This window comes from Siniperca chuatsi, linkage group LG22, assembly GCF_020085105.1.
Source record: "Siniperca chuatsi isolate FFG_IHB_CAS linkage group LG22, ASM2008510v1, whole genome shotgun sequence".
NCBI classification, from domain to species: domain Eukaryota; kingdom Metazoa; phylum Chordata; class Actinopteri; order Centrarchiformes; family Sinipercidae; genus Siniperca; species Siniperca chuatsi.
This window is the reverse complement of record NC_058063.1, coordinates 14,642,620-14,660,843: the sequence shown is the minus strand read 5'-3', so window position 1 is coordinate 14,660,843 and position 18,224 is coordinate 14,642,620. Positions and strand designations below refer to the sequence as shown.

General features: G+C 40.5%; 2 protein-coding genes across 4 annotated transcripts in view; one reads left to right on the top strand and one right to left on the bottom strand.

The window, feature by feature from the left end:
• The window catches only part of rbpjb (recombination signal binding protein for immunoglobulin kappa J region b), a 47,696-nt gene extending 39,099 nt beyond the window's left edge, over nt 1-8,597 (top strand). The window contains exons 6-11 of the mRNA XM_044183415.1: nt 51-188; nt 513-625; nt 1,389-1,529; nt 1,916-2,071; nt 2,201-2,304; nt 4,328-8,597. Coding sequence (XP_044039350.1) covers nt 51-188; nt 513-625; nt 1,389-1,529; nt 1,916-2,071; nt 2,201-2,304; nt 4,328-4,658 — 983 coding nt within the window. The 3' untranslated portion in view covers nt 4,659-8,597. The remainder of the gene's footprint in view (nt 1-50; nt 189-512; nt 626-1,388; nt 1,530-1,915; nt 2,072-2,200; nt 2,305-4,327) is intronic.
• Nucleotides 8,358-18,117, bottom strand: cckar (cholecystokinin A receptor). 3 transcript variants are annotated; one of them, XM_044183418.1, is made up of 5 exons: nt 17,181-18,117; nt 16,272-16,471; nt 13,121-13,382; nt 12,633-12,760; nt 8,358-11,810 (listed from the first exon to the last, which is right to left on the bottom strand). In XM_044183418.1, the coding sequence occupies exons 1-5, from the start codon at nt 17,246-17,248 to the stop codon at nt 11,203-11,205; spliced, it is 1,266 nt and encodes a 421-aa protein (XP_044039353.1). In that variant the 5' UTR covers nt 17,249-18,117; the 3' UTR covers nt 8,358-11,202. The 3 variants fall into 3 exon arrangements, with proteins under 3 accessions (XP_044039353.1, XP_044039351.1, XP_044039354.1); XM_044183416.1 differs by having other exon boundaries at nt 16,272-16,523; nt 17,181-18,109; XM_044183419.1 differs by lacking the exons at nt 16,272-16,471; nt 17,181-18,117 and adding an exon at nt 14,016-15,907.
• Between the last annotated feature and the right edge of the window lie 107 nt (nt 18,118-18,224).

Below are 18,224 nucleotides of genomic sequence, written 5' to 3'. Positions count from 1 at the left end.
GTGTGTGTGTGTGTGTGTGTGTGTGTGTTCTTGTTCATGTTTGTCTACAGTGTGCATTGCATCGGGGACCAAGGTGGCACTGTTCAACCGGCTTCGGTCCCAAACAGTCAGCACACGCTATCTACACGTGGAGGGCGGCAACTTTCACGCCAGCTCCCAGCAGTGGGGCGCCTTTTACATCCATTTGTGTAAGCCTCATTCAGCCTGAGCTGTTAGTGTAACACAAACATTATACAAATGAATTTAGAAAAGCTTCAAATCATACAGAGGTTCAGCAGGAGTAAAGTGAGGTTTGACAGCTTGTCACTTTGTCTTCACGTCTCTCTCTGTTCGTTTTAAATGTACCCACGCTGTATTATAGTAATTACGCAGCTGATTCATCACAGACAAAAAGAAAGTGATTGATTGATTGATTGATTGATTGATTGAATGTGGGTTTGTGAATATGGAAAATGTTGAGGCTCGTGGGTGGTGCGGTGCAGCACTGACTTTTCTGCGTCGTGTATTTTCAGTGGATGACGAGGAGTCAGAAGGAGAAGAGTTCACTGTGAGAGACGGTTACATCCACTACGGCCAGACAGTCAAGCTGGTTTGCTCTGTCACTGGCATGGCCCTGCCCAGACTGGTAAAAGAAACGCATCATTTGTGATGAGAAAGATCAGAAGAGAAATAGAAACTTTAATGATCCCAGCGGGGAAGTTGATTCATTACAGCAGCAGCTAAGAGAATAAAATAAAGGAAAATAAAACCAAAATCATTGCAAATAAGGACTATTTAAAGGAATAGTTTGTCTGGGAAAATCTTCATTGGTTAAACAAATGTCTTTATATTATCCTAATCTTAAAGAAATAGTTCAACATTTTGGGAAATATATTATGTGCAGTAATAGTATGGCACATTTACAAGAGCAGCTTGTCGTTTTTCCGCTTTGTTTTTTGTAAAGATTAAACAAACAAGATACGTGTTCCTTACTGAACTTTATAGGCTAACTGTTTCCACTGTTTCCAGTCTTTATGCTAAGCTAAGCTAACCATTTCCTGTCAATCTTTTGGTATCAATCTTCATCTCATCTAACTCTCAGCAAGAAAGCGAATAAGCATTTTTCCCAAAATGTCAAACTATTCCTTTAACATAAGGTAACATAAAGACCTTGTTTGTCTGAAGAACGTTTCCTGACAATTAGTGATTTGAATAAACACCTACTGAGCTTTCTTTTCTTCCACCCATATCTCCTGTCTTTTTTCTTTCCTTCATTCACTTCTGACTTCCTTTCAAATCATATGACTGCCTTGCTTCTTTTCTTTTAATTTCCTTTATCTTCCAGTTGGCTAATCTCTCTCTCTCTCTCTCTCTCTCTCTCTCTCTCTCTCTCTCTCTTCCCCTTTCAGATCATCCGTAAGGTGGACAAGCAGACGGCGCTGTTGGACGCCGACGACCCCGTCTCCCAGCTCCACAAGTGTGCCTTCTACCTGAAGGACACAGAACGCATGTACCTGTGCCTTTCCCAAGAAAGGATCATCCAGTTTCAAGTTAGTGTCTCACCCAAAACACTTTGACATCTGCCATCGCTTCACTTCAGATCAATCTTATACAATTCACAGATGATTCAGGATGATTGCTTTAGCATTCTGAAATAAGCGGTGATCTCTGTACCTTTGAGTGGACTGAACTGAAAGTAGATTTGAACTCAATCCTGCATCTACCCTTTGTTATTATACTGTACAGGGATGTTTTAGGACACAATGTAGTCCACTTACCTCCAGCATTTGTACTTATTTAGATGGTTGCAAAGCCAAAGAGGGGCATTTAATTGCAGCCTTGAGGAGAGTAGTCTTGATTGAGTGCAATTGTTGGTGGTTATCTCTGCCCCTGATGTGCATTAAGGTCACGTTTCCCCTTCTTCCCCTTTTGCTAGGCCACTCCATGCCCAAAGGAACCAAACAAGGAGATGATCAATGACGGCGCCTCCTGGACAATCATCAGCACAGACAAGGCCGAATACACTTTCTACGAGGGCATGGGCCCTGTACACTCACCTGTCACCCCCGTGCCTGTGGTAGAGAGCTTACAGGTACACACTGAAGAGACGTTTTTGTGGATACACAAACTCCAACAAAAGATTTCAGCTTCGTTGTACTTACATCTGCTCACAGTGTAGGTTTAGTCCTTTTTATATCCTTTAAATGATCTTTGTCTGCAGCTAAACGGTGGTGGCGATGTCGCCATGCTGGAGCTGACAGGACAGAACTTCACTCCAAATCTGCGGGTCTGGTTCGGAGACGTTGAGGCTGAGACCATGTACAGGTGTGTTTGAAACTGCTTCGGTTTCATTCTTCTTAAATGTCATACCTGATTTTGGCGTACATTTACTATGTTCTTTTGGATTGTTTTTTCCCCCTGCCTCTTACTTTTTATGCACCCTGTAATTTACCACGCTACACGCAGGGCTCTTTCCATTTCCTGGCCAAAATGAGATTCATTGTCTGCACCAGACTATCTAGAATTTCTCTTTTTGCCTATTAGCATACAAATTGTTCATTACAACTAATTTGAGGATTTATTAGTCAGTCATAGAAAATAATGGGCTGTAAGATTAATGAAAATAATGGAGATGTGAATAAGTCAGTATTGTAATTTGAATTAATAAAAGCTTTCAAAATGCTCTCTGTCAGGCTTAATGCTGCAGATCCTGTGAATGTCTAATGGCACAATTGGCTAATGCAAGAAATAGATACTCATCTCAGCTTTAGTGATTTAGCTGGCTGCTAAATCACTTAGCTTTCCCTCTGTCGTGTTGAGTTTTATAGACTGATTAGATTTTATTTATCAGTACCACCCACCAAGCATTAAGTCAGAGACAGTGGAGGAACGTGAAAGTCCACGACGGCCAGCAGAACAGTGGGACCTCCCTGACTGCAGTCCCACAGCCCTCTGAGATGTCTTAACTCATGCCATATGTAGATTTGTCCCACACGTATTATTGTAGTTTTATATATTATAAGATTCTCTGCTTAGGTATAAATTTGTATAATAGATTTAGGCAATGTGACAGTTTGTTAACCGTCAGATGTTTTCCTATACCATTTATGTAGTGGTAGCTACCCCTTTTAATATCTCTTGTATTAGACCAGTGTGGCCAGTGTTGCAAATCAATGAACAGCACTGCTTTATGGCAATATTGGATTTTGAATCAGTGCGATGAAGTAAATTGTTTCGTCAGGTATTTAATTTGCTGGATTATGAAAAAACAGACGTTCGCGTCTGGTTAATTTAGCCATAAAGTTTCTCAATTGATATTCCAGACAATTCAGTATAACACAAGTGATCCATATATACCTTTCGATATCATGCCATAGAATTACACACATGACAGAGGCTTTAACCATATTGCCCCCTCCCGATAGACTCAAGGTAACATTTGTGACCACGTCCATTAACAGACAGTTGTGTTTTGGATTCACATATTGTTGCTGTCCAATTAAAACCACGTATCTCCAATTTTGGTGATTTTGAATGTCTCAGTTAAACTAGAAGATGACTGAAGTGTTTTGGTTTGAGGACGTTTTCCAATTTGTACGATGAAAAAAACATTTTTAACCCCATTGCATTATCTGATAAATGTATTGTCACAAAGCCGAAAACACAACTGTTTTTCCTAGCTAATGATGACATTTTGGAGATACATGAGTTTGTTTCTTAAAGCTACTCATTTGGGAAAAAATAATAACCTATATTTTAATATCAGTGTAAAATAGTGGTTTCAATCTTTGAGTGTTTTCAAGGAATCCTTATTAGGGCTGCAACTAACAACTTATTTCATTATCGATTAATCTTTTCTTGATTATGCTAAATCTTTTGGTCTATAAAACGCCAGGAAATAGTAAAAATGATGTGAAGTTGATATCTTTAGATGGCTTGTATTGTCCAGCCAACAGTCCAAAACCCAAAGATTATTGATTTGTTATCACATAAGACAAAGAAAAGCAGCAAATCCTCACAACTAGAAAGAGATATTTGGTATTTTTGCTTGAAAAATTACTTTAATGATTACTCGATTATCAAAATAGTTGCCAATTAATTTTCTGTTAGTCAACTAATAGATTAATTGTTTCAGCTCTAATCCTTATCAAGACCAAGAAGTGTTTATATTGAAAGTACAGTAATTTGTTAATTTTTGAGCTATTGTAAAAGTTTAGGTGTTACTTGGATACCTCATTCTTAATAAAAGCTCTTCAAGTTCAAACACAAATGAACAAAGTGACCCTTTATGATTTTGTATCAAGAGTTTAAATTGAACATTGACATCATTCTTTGTGTTTCACTGCAGGTGTGCGGAGAGCATGCTGTGCGTGGTGCCCGACATCTCCGCCTTCCGTGAGGGCTGGCGCTGGGTGCGGCAGCCAGTCCAGGTGCCCGTCACGCTGGTTAGGAATGACGGCATCATCTACTCCACCACACTGACCTTCACCTACACGCCGGAGCCCGGACCGCGGCCACACTGCAGCGCCGCCGGGGCCATCCTGCGGGCCGGAAACTCCAGCCTGCTCAGCAGCAACAGCCAGGAGGCCGGCTCCGGCGTCTACGGCCCCAACAGCACCTCCAACGCAGGAGTCGGAGTCACATCCTCATCCTCCACCGCCGCAGCTGTGGTCTCCTAACGCACACAGGGGGCCACTCAATACAGTATGCCTTGAGCGCAAATGTACCACGAGGTATATAAAGACTATGGGAAATAATAAACAAAAACTGACTCACTCTAAAGTGCTGCGTATTAATTTTGGATACAAAGAAGCTGAAATGGAAAAATTGGTGGGAGAAAGGAGCAAACGCAGGGGAAATCTGAAGGAGGAGCAGCATCACAACGCTGTCAGCCAATGGGAATAAGCGAAAGTGCTCCTTGACAAGCCCCCTCTCCTGTGCTTACTTAGGGACCTGCCTATCCAGTTCTGGTGTTTGGAATGAGTGAAGTTCCTGCAGGCTCAGAGCACCAGCACCTTTCTACGGCTGTGAGAATGGAAACCACAACAACAATACATCCACCGTGTACAAAAAATTCTCTTGAAAGTATATTTTTTGCGCCTCCCTGCTCCCCCTCCCATCCCACCACTTGTTTTATAATTATTCCTTTTGTTTTGTGTTGTTTTGCATTTGTTTCCTAAAGGGGGCTGGATGTATTGTTGTTGGAGAGAGCGCAAGGATGCAGAGGGACACACATAAAAAGTGACGATAAAATAGTTTTTATGGACCAAGGATCTTGTATAAGCTTTAGTAAAGGTACATTTTTCTCCATACCTTTTTTGTATTAAACATATAGTACACTTTTGTTACCAAATAGTTTCTATTCTTCCTCTGAGCTTGGGCTTTGTTTTCCCCCTTTTGAGGTCCAAAATCCCAACCTCTGTTATTGCGACCTTACTACAAACGCCTGCTTTTTCAGTCTTTGGATTGAACTTCTTTTTTTTCCTTTTGATACTCTTGCTTCTTCTGTTGGGGGAAAATCTGAAGTCTGGGTTGTTTATTTACATAAACGAAGTTTGTTTTTCTGTTTCGTTTTATTTTTAAATTGGGGAATAACCTCAGAGGGCCTATGTGTTATCATTGGTTTTTATGAAGTCTTTAAAAAGAAAAGCTTTAAGCAACGCCTCTGCCTTGCCTGCAATACTCTATGTGCGCTATGTCTCCTTAGGAAAGTATACACATCAGTACATCTCACATGGAGCCATAGCAACATTTGCAGAATACATCAAAAACTAGACTTCCATGGTTACGAAAACAAGTCAGTTTGTCATTTTCAAACTAATGTAACAAGTGTAGTCATTGACTTAAAAGGATAGCCTTAGTACTGTATATTCTTACTGTGTTCACAGTCAAACCGGTCACATATCTAATAATCTGTATCTGTTGCTTTATTGGTCACTGTATCAGAAAATGTAGTGAAACTTGTCTCTCAAAACTGCACCCAGCGAGGTGTCTTCCAGTGTGTGCTGTAGTTCTGGTGGCATTTAACTCCAGTGGTTTTCCAAAAAAGATGGACACTTTTCAATTTGATGTGGCCTTACTGAAAAAAAATACGTCACCTTTTTCTTATCTGCTGTTTACTGTACTCACCTTGGAAGAACCTGTGCATAGCACACAAACAAGCTAATGCCTCGCTTCTTATCACAGGAGCTCTGCTGTTTCAGGCTCATCGAACCACCTTGTCATGCAAAGCAGCCTTCTGAAGGATCTCTTAACCTTCATTTTTTTGGTGAACAAGTACAATAAGCCCGTTTTTTATTCTCATGCTGGTGCCCAGCACCTTTTCACTTTTGGTACAATGTCTCACGAGCGCTGTAAGCTCTTTTCAGCCTTCTTTTAAAAAAAAAAAACAAAAAAATCTCCTGTGGTTTATTATCTTTGCAGAAACAAGCGTGTGTACATTGCAAACTCACTGTCCAAGTAGTTGCACTCATCTGTGTTCATGGCGACCGCCGCGTCTCCTGTAGGAGTATAAAGGCCTTCTAAATGTGTATTATTGAAGATGTGCATTTCCAAACATAACAGCAATATTGTACAGGTCATTTCATCGTCTTTGTCCGCCTGAGCACTAGTTCACCAGCCAGCAAATATATGTGTGTATGTGTGTGTGTGACTGTCATATGTAGTTGCTGTAATGGAATATTGAGTCAGACTCGCTCCATTTCAAAGTGTGTTCCAACTGCTCTCAAAAAAAAGGAAAAAACCTTGAGATTCATGGGCTTTTTCTGTCTTCCACCAGGATCCAAATGTCTGATAATTATGAATAAACATTCAAAGGCAATACTTGTGATTTTAGTATTACAGTACAACTGTATACACTTCCGGGGGAAAAAACAACAACGATACTGTAACTTGAATGTCTGCTTAATGAAGTATTTCAGAATTTTTCTTACAAACAAACTCTTGAAGTAGGAACAAAAAAGGATTCGCTTGCACCCCCTTCAATGTAAAAAATTTAAGTTATGCCCCCCATTTCTCCTCCCATGCCCACCTGTCAGTCATTAATGTTAAATGTTTTATATTGTAATATTGATATTTTTTAAATTATTGGTACAAAGTCTCCCCTTGTCTTATGTCAAAAAAAAGTGCATTATTACCCGTGCTGCCTAGGTTGGCCTGGGAGTGTAGGCCACTTCCTGTCTGTCCTGGAATCGTGGAGGAGTTGGTGCTGCAGCGGTAGTGTAGCATCCAAACCGAATATTTGCGCTTATTCACTCTGAAGTGTTGTGACGAGCTGCAGGTCAACCTGAACCCTTTACTTTGCAGCATGGAGGTCACAAAATCTTAACTGTAGATTTTTAATTTGAGTGTTTTTTTCCCCTATGTTTACTAGCTCTAAATTCAGCCAGTTTTTAACATAGCCTCCGCATTAGCATCACCCCTCCCCCCCGAGCTTGGATAATTTTGGGTTTTTGTTTACATGTCGAGTCGCCTCTGTAGGACAGCCACCCCTGGATCCTCTTCATCTCCTCATGCGAGTCTGAACAGAGCAGCTTTGTCACATTCGCTCAAACTAATAAAGGGGGTGATGCATGCTTTTTAAAAAATGTGTCGCCTTGACAATCCGAGCTGGTTTACAGTTTATTTTTTTCTTCAAACGTGGAGTTTTAAGAGACAGGGGAGGATACAGAATAACTTGATCACATGTCTCGCTCATGAAGGGGATGAGCTGTCAGAAGCGGTCATAAGAAATGTTACATGCCTTCTTAAAAACGCACGCTCTATTAACGTGGCGACAAAGCTTTCAGAGGGAAAAAAACCCGCCATCTCATTAGTGATGCTTTTACAAAATATCTTAACCGGTTTCTTTCTCTTTGTGTGTCTGGTCATATTTGTTTTTGCTCTTCCAAAAGCAGCTGTTCTTGTTTGTTTTTTGTTTTTATAATGAGCTCTGAACAATGTATGTATCCTCTAATATGCCAAATGTCTTTTTTATAATGTAGTTTTCATGCACTGCTAAACAAAACAGGGCAGAGTGAGAGGCAGCTTTAAACAAATAAAAAAAAGGAGTGTGGAGCCCTTCTCTGTCGCACTCAGCCTTACTTCTCCTTTAGACTATTTGGCTGTTTGCACTACAGAGCGCTAACCTTTCTTTATCTCTCACACATTTCATCCTCACTCTTTATCGCTCATGTTTATGTATGTACATTAGGACTTTTCTCACTTTCCTCTCTTTCTTTTTTGTTTTTAACATGCAGCCTGTTATGCTTAGCTTTGCTACAGTTGGATCACTTTTTTTTGTCATTTCCCCTCTTCTTCTTCTCCATGTCCTTTTACTATCTTTCACTCTCACTGTATGTGTATTATTCTAGTAAATGGTAAGCAGAGGTGTCATTGTGGTAGTATACTCAGTGCTCAAAGGGTTGCTGATGGTAGAAACCTGTGCCGTTTGTAACATTTAGCAATAACGTCAAAACAAAGGGGACGGTTTTTTGATAACATATGTTAGTTTGTTTTTGTACATATTGCAGCTCCAGGTCATGCTCAAATCTGTATGTCATTAAAAGAAGAAAAAAACGAGAAAAAAACTTGCAATATTGGCATAAAAATGAGAAATAAAAAAGTGATATAAAATCTCACTTTGTGTTATGTTTTTAATTGTCATCAGAAGCGTAAGCGTGTACGTTTTTACACTTTATCCCAAATGTTTCAGGTTTTAGCTGAAAGAGAACAAATGAATAATACAGACTTGTGTATCTTTTATGTAATGTATAAACACAGTGTGACAGTTAAGCATCTCCCAGTGGCTGCAGGGTGAAGGTGGTAGGGCTTTGGGCATCTACTAAGCCCAAATGGAGCTCTTATCCCTGGGAAGAAGTCCCAGCAGATTTCCCCTTTTCTTTCCGCCACTTGTCTGGGCCCTAATGCCCTCTGTCCTTTTTAGATCCACTTTTATTAAAACCGTTAAAAGCTCCGAGTTACTCTGCCCCAAGTCTTTGCTGACGCAGTTGCACACCGGGCACTCAGGGTCTTTATATGGTCAACCTGACGTTGGTTATGTGGAGATGGGTTGTGTGTCTGTAGATAACCAAAAGAACACAATACCATTCCTAGAACCACTTCCAGATGAATATGACAAACCTGTAAAATCACCGGGATTACATTCAGTTATGTGCCCGGTTTAAGAGGACCTCTATCAAAATAGGCACATTATCATGCAAAACCTAAAAGTAAGAATTCATAGAACAATATCAAGGTCGTACAATGAACATCGCAACATATTGATACAAGAAAACAAAATGGGAATAAGTTGCTACATTAACACTGCTATATTTAACAGTATGAATCAGTGGAAATCAGGTAGTTAATACCGGGAATTCACTCTTTGAAGAAGAGGGGTGAATACAGGTGTTTAAAGTCCCACTAAATGATAAGGCCTCTCCAGTTCCCATAGCACACACAGTACAACCCTCTTACACACACACACACACACACACACACACACACAGTGGGTCAAGGACAAGAGCAGAACTATTTGTGCACTGGAGGGCTGTTTTGAAGCTACTGAGTACAGTTAGCGTGACAGGCAGCTGTTACTGAAGATGACAAATAAAAGCCTGTTTACAAATATGAGTATGAAAATAAATTAAAGGGCCAAACCAGTGATTTTTCGTGTTCTAGCCAATTTCCTACAAATCATGAATAGTTTACATTACTGCTGACGATTTTGTTTACAATTTTTAAAATGTCTTCACCCAACTTCTGGCAGCCATTAGTTTGCAATTATTTCCAGAAAGTCAAATGTTGGAATTGTGTAATCCATCACAGAGAATCTTAAAGGAATTTGTTGACATTTTGGGAAATAAGCTTATTTGCTTTATCTCTGTGTTTAAATATGGAGCTAGAGCCAGCAGGCGATTAGCTTAGCTTAGCATACAGAGCATTAGTAATAATAATAATAATGATAATAAAATAGAATAATATAATAGTACACCAACAGGAACAGCTTACCGTTGTTACTACTTCTGTTTGAGTAAGGATTAAACAAACAAGACGCAAAGTGTTGATTAGTGATCTTTAGAGGTGTTGGTAGTTGTACAGGCTACCTGTTTCCCCCTGCTACCAGTCTTGCTAATCGCTAAGCTAACTGCCTGCCAGCTCTAGCTCCATACTTAACACCCAAACATGTGAGTGGTATCGATCTTCTCATCTAACTCATAAATTATTTCCCAAAATGTCAAGCTATTTCTTTAAACTTCAATCTTGACTTTGAAAATAGCAGTTGACAAAACAATCTCACCTTAAGGTCTGAGCTTTTGATCATATCACATGATCTTCATCAGCATATGGAGTTTGCCCAGTTATCATGGAAATGTAGCTGTTCAAATTCCCCCTTTTTTCCTGAGTACTTTAAGGACTTCTTGACCATGTTGGCTTAAAAGTGGAGTTTCAAGGTTCATTCTTGACCTTGGACCGTTTCCATCATGACAACTGGATAAACTCAATCTGCTGATGAAGATGTGATATGATCGAATGCTCCAGAACAGTTACTAAACTGCCCTTGGGGTGAGATTGTTTTTGTCAACTGATATAGTCATTTAAGAATACCACCCAGTTCGAGTGCTTTTTGTAAATTGACATTAGTTTTTTTCATCTTCCTTGAGACACCAGGTTGGTGGGGTTTACCGCTTTTACCATTTCCCTTGGTGTGATCTGTTTTCATTAGAGGTAAGTAAGAAAATATATACTTGTTTTGTAATTTGGATGAACTGATCCTATTGTGCAGTCTAATCAGTCTGCCACTGATTGTGTCTGTTTGGTGCACATACTTCAAAACAATGAACTGTATGGCCATGGTAGAGGAACAAGTGAAAGAGGGTAAATACATTAATTGGTATTCTGCTTCAGAAAAACACTCCTTTGCTATGTCAGACTTGAGGCTTTTCAAAGCTTTAAAAGACCAGGCATCCACCCTGGACACTGCAAGCTTTAGGGAAACATCGCTGTGTTGATCTGCTGTGAGAGAACTGAATGTACACCACTTCTAATCCACAGTCATTAACTGCTGTACCCACGTCATGTCACACTCCAAACTAAAGCCAAGTCACTGCCCATAAACTAGTCCTATAAGCACTGTGAGGCCTTTATGTTGAAACAACACACCACAGATTCCCTACAAGTGTTTGCACTAAGGCCAGAGCTCTTAAACACAAACACACACACACACACACGTATCAATCCAGTTTAAGTCAGCTCACTCCAGGCGGATGCACGGATGCCGGTGTAGGTGAAGCGTGTGCTGGCTCCGCTTGACGGGGTATGGCCATTCTGCTCAGTGGTCTTTGGCCCCGCTCTTAATCTGTCCACTTCCCCTTTAGCCGTTCCAATTCCAGCTGACCTCCCTAAGCCGCTGCTCCCTCCGCCGCTCCTCCTTAAGCAGCTGCAGCAGGTGAATGTGGCCAGCATGCCCTGGCGGAAGCGCTTGTTCATGAAGCAATAAATGATGGGGTTGACACAGGCCGAGGTGTAGGACAGCAGGTGGATGAAGGAGATGGGCGCGCCGGTCAGGCGGTAGGCCGAGCGCCGGTCGAAAGCCTGCCACGCGTTGACTACAAAGACGGGAGTCCAGCACAGGAAAAAGAGGAAGACGATGACCAGGAGCATGCGGATCACACGCTTCTTGGCCATCAGGTTGGCTGTAGAGCTGCTGCCGCACACACGCCCCACCGTGGGCTTGCTGCTGGAGTTGGCGAAGTTGCCTGTACTCTTTGTGATGCTCTTCTTTTTAGTAGGCTGCAGGTAGCAGCCATCACTGTCACCGGGCTTGATGCTGCCAGTGCTGGCTTGTCTGTCTGTCAGGGGAGAGATGTGAAAATAAAGAGTGCAATTTTATCAGCAGCATAAAAAAATGCAGGAGCAAAGCCCTCATGACTTGGAAAATTGGGGTCATGTCTGTCACCGACAAATGGAAGACTTTCCTAAAATCCAGAGCTGCATTTCCAAAAGATTAGGGTGAAAATATTCATGTTATATGTCAAGTTAAATGATAAGTCTGGTGATATTCTATATTTTTCTTAATGTGACAAAAAAATCAAGACAAATTCAACAATGAATTGATCCTACTAACAAGTACAGTATTGTCTGTAGCCAATCCTGATGTAGCTTATTTCTCGGTGCCATAAACCTCAATTTTTGTCCAAAAACTATTAAAAAACACACCAAGAAGCCACAACGTTGCACTGGGTAACATGTTCCATTCCTTTTTAGTTCCATGGACATGGGCACTGTTATTTATTTTGAGTCAGTCTCACAAACACTGACTTGAGCACCAAAATGTGGATCAATCTGCAGTTGAAAATAGTCCCAAAGAAATGCACCTTTCACTCCTGTTTGAGTAATGTTTGACAGTTTGAAGATATACAGTACCCAGCTGTTTTAGGAAATTATTTTTTAAGAAATGAAACTATATACTTCTGATGCGTTTAAAAAAAAATTACATTTTCAGTAGAAATCAGTGGGCTTGGAGCTGAATACCACAGACAGGTTAGGGAAGTCAGTTCAGTTTAGTATTGCGACATGGACTAAGATAGTTTTGGTCTTTCCATAGAATTTATTGACAAAAGTAACATATAAAATGCCAGCCTTATCCCACTTACTACGTTTTATTTTCATACCTCTGCTAGATTTCCTGCTGGACACCTCAAACTTGATGCCCCGGTAGAGCTCCAAGGAGATGAGTCCATAGGCTGTCATCATGACAATCCCAGGGATTAGGAAGAGCAGCAACAACAGGGACACATACCTGCAAGGGACAAATCTGAGGCAGTAAGTGGATGTAAATGAGCATTCATTGTATCTAATTTAAATCAACACCAGAGCCAAATTGCTTTGCTATTATTAGAAACCCCTGCCTTTGAGTCTAGACTAATATCATCATGATAACACGACTGTTTATATTGTACTTGGTGTGTTTTCTGTGTAATATGCATTTTATATTTTCTACATTGTTTCATCATTTTTTTTAAATTTTTCATCATAATTTAAATGTACTTTTAATCTGGTCCACAAAAGCACTTTGGTCAATATGCATTTGACCAAAGTGAAGGTCCCTGGTGGGACAGTAAAGGTATGACGCTCCCTAATGCACTTATTTTCAGCTCACCAGGACTGCTGGATGACGTCATTGGGCCACACCAGGCGGCACATGTGCCCGGTGCTGTTGTTGACGCGGGTGAAGGGCTTGAGGGTGCTAGAAATGGGGTAGGGAAGCATCAGGATGAAGGACGCCACCCAGGTGGCAGTGATGACTTTGGCGGCGTGGGATTTGGTCTGCCACGTCCTGGAGGTCAGCGGGTTGCAAATGGCGCTGTAGCGCTCCAGGGAGATGGCCACCAGATTGAATGTGGAAACACTTACTGAGAGACCTGCACAGATCAGAAAATCCAAAAATAGATTTGCTGAGACTTGCTAAAAAACGATTTAGAATACCTCGTAAAGACACATATAACTGCATAACTGTTAATCTGAAACATCAGAACTATGATATACAGTGTAATGAGAATTATCTGCCCATATTTGAACACAGAAATCATAGAAACTGGCTGTTTTTTAGAGGAATAGTTAGTTCATTTTGGGAAGTACACATATCAGTTCTGTTGCCAAAATTTAGATGAGAAGATCGATACCACTCTTATGTCTGTATGGTAAATATGAAGCTAGAGCCAGAAGATGGTTAGCTTAGCTTAGCATAAAGACTGGAAACTGGGGGAAACAGCTAGCCTTGCTCCATCGAAAGGTAGAAAATACACCTACCAACACATCTAACGATCACTAATTAACACATTATATCTTGTTTGATAAGTACAAAACCACATTTTAAAAACAACACATTGTGGTTTTACATGTGGTGGTGAAGCTAAGCTAACTGGCTGCTGGCTCTAGCTTCATATTTAGCGTACAGACATGAGAGTGGTATCGATCTTATCTAACCATCAGCAAAAAAGAGAATTAAGTGTATTTCCCAAAATGGGACTATTGTTTTAATTAGGTAGCATTACCTTTCACCTTGCTCTTGGTTTTTCTCCCTCTGCCATGGGCTTTGTAGCACCCAGAATGGTCAGCATCCTCACAACATGTCACTGTGTTTACTGTAGTGCTTGCGATGCTATGGCACATTAATGTTTTGTCACATTAAATTTAACTGCTGAGCAGCGACAGAGCACATCCTGTCTGATACCACATCAGCGTTAACGCACTCAGTAACAATAACAAGAGGAACTATAAATACATTCAAATTATTGTTGTGTACAATCCGAGAGGAGCGACACATAAACAGATAAACATGTGGACAAATGAGTTAATAATCCCGGATGACAGCGCTCTGATCTCACTGAACGGCTAAATGGAGCAACAGGAAATAAGGAGAAAAGTGAAAATCAGATTTCCTAGCGGACCTGTAATTGGATGAAAATGAAATATTTGTAAAGGTGCACCATCTGTAATGACTGCACCCTATTACAAAGCTCCCAGAAGAGGCTTTCCGAGAGGTAGAAGAAGAAACCTTGGGAATTCATCAAAATTACAAGCAAATTAAAGCCAAGGAAGAGTTAATTCACATCCTTTATCTGACTGACTCATCTCCCTTGAAGCTGTCTGTAACCTCTGCTATGGATTGTTCTAGAAATCATTTGGAGATCATTTTAATTATCTATATAAGAAGTGGTATAAAAATGTATACGTAATCAGTCTTTTTGTTTCTAAATGTTGTGCTTGTAAAAAAGGAAGGTCTGTCCGCTGCCACTGCCACAAACTCAGCGGTATGATGATGGAGAACATGATTGAAAGGATTTAGCGCAGGTTTCCCACTGTATAAGCCTACTGGTTTAAAGTCTAAGTACAGGCTAAACTAAATGCAGGCAATTTGGTTTGGTTATGTCCCAATTTTGGTCATGTATAACACAATTATGTTCATTTCTTTTCTGCATAAAGGGGAAGAAATGAAGAAAACTGCTTCAAAGGAATCCATTACTCCATGACATGAGAGGATAATGCTGAGGTGTAGGCTTTTGTATTAATTATTTCATTGACCATTAAAATGTGAACTGGTGAACATAGAGGAGCATTTAGCAGCTAAAGAGCCAGATATTTCCCTCAGGAGCTGGTAGAAAAACAGAGTTAAAAGAGCATGAATACTGGACTTATATTTGCCAGGGTGAATCTACTGTAGTTTCCTCATCACACTTCTGTAAGATGCATATCGGACCATATTGCTGTTGTGATGCAGACACGTCTTAAACTCAGATTCAAAGTGAGCAGAGTGAGAAACTTTCACCCTTCAGCAGATGAATGTGAAAATAGCCTTTAGTGTCAAACTCTGCACATACATCATTCTACACAGTGAAGCTCAAACATCCAAGTGAACAATAAGCAAAACGCATTTTTGAGTAGAGGGGGACTTTAAAGTTCTGTTGACCTCAGTTATCATGGTCCCAAAATGATTTGAGATTTGTACAGATTGCATTCCTCATTTCCAGTTGGTTTTGTCGCCCATGTCGTTCATAAATATTTCAGGGAGAATTTGCCTTGATCCTTCACACCATCCATTATTTTGCTCAAGACTCTACTTATACACCCTGTAATTATTCATGAATGTGACTTTGAGGATGAACCTGCTGTAGAATAGAACAGGAAACAACAGCCTTGACTGCACATAAAAATTGTAAATATAGTCAAACTGAACAGTTGCTTCGCACATGGCTTCAGGTAAATCTACACTTTTCCTTTGACCAGAACTGTTTTTAGCTCAAGCTCACTAAACCACCAGAAGCATGTGAACATGCAGGGAAATGAACCTCGCATGGCCTTAGATGACTTCAATTATCCTCTCTCCAACATATAATACAATTACCAGCGCACTAAAAAAACCTAATAATTCACCATGGACATGCAGAGCTGAATTATTTTGCATCGGGCATGACAGGTGTATTATAAGACGGCAGGAATGGGTTTGAAGTAGAGGGCAACACAGCATCAGTACAAAACTTTTACACATTTAAATCAAACTTGGATGCAAAATTTGAACTAAATTGGCAAATTCTCTTCTTGCAAATGTTGTCATTTGCTGTCCTTAAGTTAAAAAAAAGTGTGTTTTTCAAACAATATTAAATAATCATTAGTCATAAATGTTCAGAAAATTGTAATTTCACTGTAAAGGAAGATTTAAGACCAGAAAAAGACAACAGTTAAGATATGTCTTAGTTTTAATATAACCAAACGCCCAAATAAAAATACTCTGATATCATAACGTCACTCACCCATGAAGTACATGACCAGCTTGCATATGCCGGTGCCGAAGATGAAGTCCCTCATGAGGTTGGGGATGAGGGTGAAGGGGATGCAGACCAGGGAGACCATCAGGTCGCTGACGGACAGGGACAGCAGGAAGAGGTTGGTGACGGTCCTCATGCGCTTGTTCCTCACCAGGACGGCGATGATGAGGCTGTTGCCCAGGACGCTGAGGAGGAAGATGAGACTGTAGAGGACGATCCGCACTGTCTGGTTGATATCTGAGACACAGTGTAAGGAGACACATGGGTACACGCTCACATAAACTCTGGGTATGTCATTCTTAAAATGTGACCTAAGTGCTTTTCTGACTCACTCTTTCTCTCTCACACACGCCGCCTTTTTATATTCTTAAATTAATTTACAACCTATGAGCAAAATTCACTCCAATATTCCTTAAATAATCCTATGAAGTGACTTTATATACAGTAGTTTGGTGGCCAGTGTGTGCAGAATAGTATTTTTTTTAATCTCTTGGAGTATCGCCATAATAAGCCTAAATGGAATTTCTTATGCTGTGTCCTTCTTGGATTTTATCCATAGACATGTGCAAGGTTTGTGCCATTTGATTCTCTATTCTGTGGCCATAAAGTGCATAATGGCAGTTCTTATCACTTGACATAGGCAGAACTAGTGTACAGTGACAACATGTGTGTCACTACTAACTATATCAGACTACATCAGCTTTATGGAGGACCTGAACCGTATGCGTAATGCGCACTGATGCAAATAAAAAGCCCAAAGCAGTCGCATAAACTGGAGACAATTAGTCGCATTTGGAATAAAATTAATATGGATTTTCTGAATAAAATTATCTACTATTCGACAGGATGTTCCATGGCATTTTATGGTGCTACAGAAAGATAAATTCACTGTACCTTGCGGTTCGGGTGAGGGATCCTGCTCGCTCTCGCACTCCGAGATATTCTTGATCCCCAAATGACATAAAATCTTGTTCAGGTCAGTTGAATTTATGAGCATGTTGTGTACTGTAAACGGCTCCATTTTGCTTTCTCTCCTATAGCCTCAAGTAAAATCAGTCATACTGTATGGACAGCATTCATCATGCTCTTGCAAGAAAAGAAAAGAAAATGCTCCAAAGGATGGGATGTATCTAAATTGTGCTTTTCCTCTCAGCCGATTAAAAAAAAGAAGAAGAAATGAGAATAATAATGACAATAATAATAGTATTCTCTACAAGTTTCCCTGCGCTCCCAGTCTGGTGCGCTGCGCTCCACTAGTGCTCAGCATTTCCAGCTACTGACAACATGTGGACGGGTCGCATTCTTGAGTGCTCAGCCCGCCTTTAGGGTCTGTGCAGGTCAGCATCTCCCCCTTTTCTTTTATAAAACACCCAGTCGTAAATCATTGCAGTAATGGAGATGCTGCGCGGCGTTAAGTAGGATATGCCGTCTGCATTGACTATTCTTCTTGATTCTTTATTAATATCTCAAATATTTCTAATTTCCCGGATCACTTACTCGAGAGGAAATAGTGAAGCCACAAATTCAAGGCGCACAACAGAAATTAAATTGATTTAAATCCGCCAGCAGGGTCGCGCACTGCAGCTAGGTTATCTATGCCCATGCTCCCCTGGCACATTTCAAAGCATAATATTGCCTGCTGTGGCATTTCATGTGAACGTGTCAGCAGCAATATGGAAGCTCATTGACTCGTGCTGTAATTGTTCTGATGTGTGGAGAGATGTGCTGTCATTAGTAACCAGACAACGCCAACTCCAATATTTTGGAGCCAGTCACGTGTTGAGCTGCAGTGAATATTGTCTTACTTCCGTGAAAAAGCCAAGAATGGACTCCTTAAGAAAGCCTTGTTCACATGTGAGAGAGACAGTTGGTGATGTTTTAAGGCCTGATGTGAGTTGTTATTACTTATGGTTGATCAAACACAAGCGATAAGTGGCC

Excerpts from the sequence above, each read along its gene's own strand:
- cckar (XM_044183416.1), bottom strand. The coding sequence starts at position 17,307 with ATGGAGCCGTTTACAGTACACAACATGCTCATAAATTCAACTGACCTG. Across the intron at positions 12,761-13,120 it reads GACGTCATCCAGCAGTCCTG|GTATGTGTCCCTGTTGTTGC; the intron begins GTGAGCTGAAAA and ends TGTCCCTTGCAG. Across the intron at positions 11,811-12,632 it reads CAGCAGGAAATCTAGCAGAG|ACAGACAAGCCAGCACTGGC; the intron begins GTATGAAAATAA and ends CTCCCCTGACAG.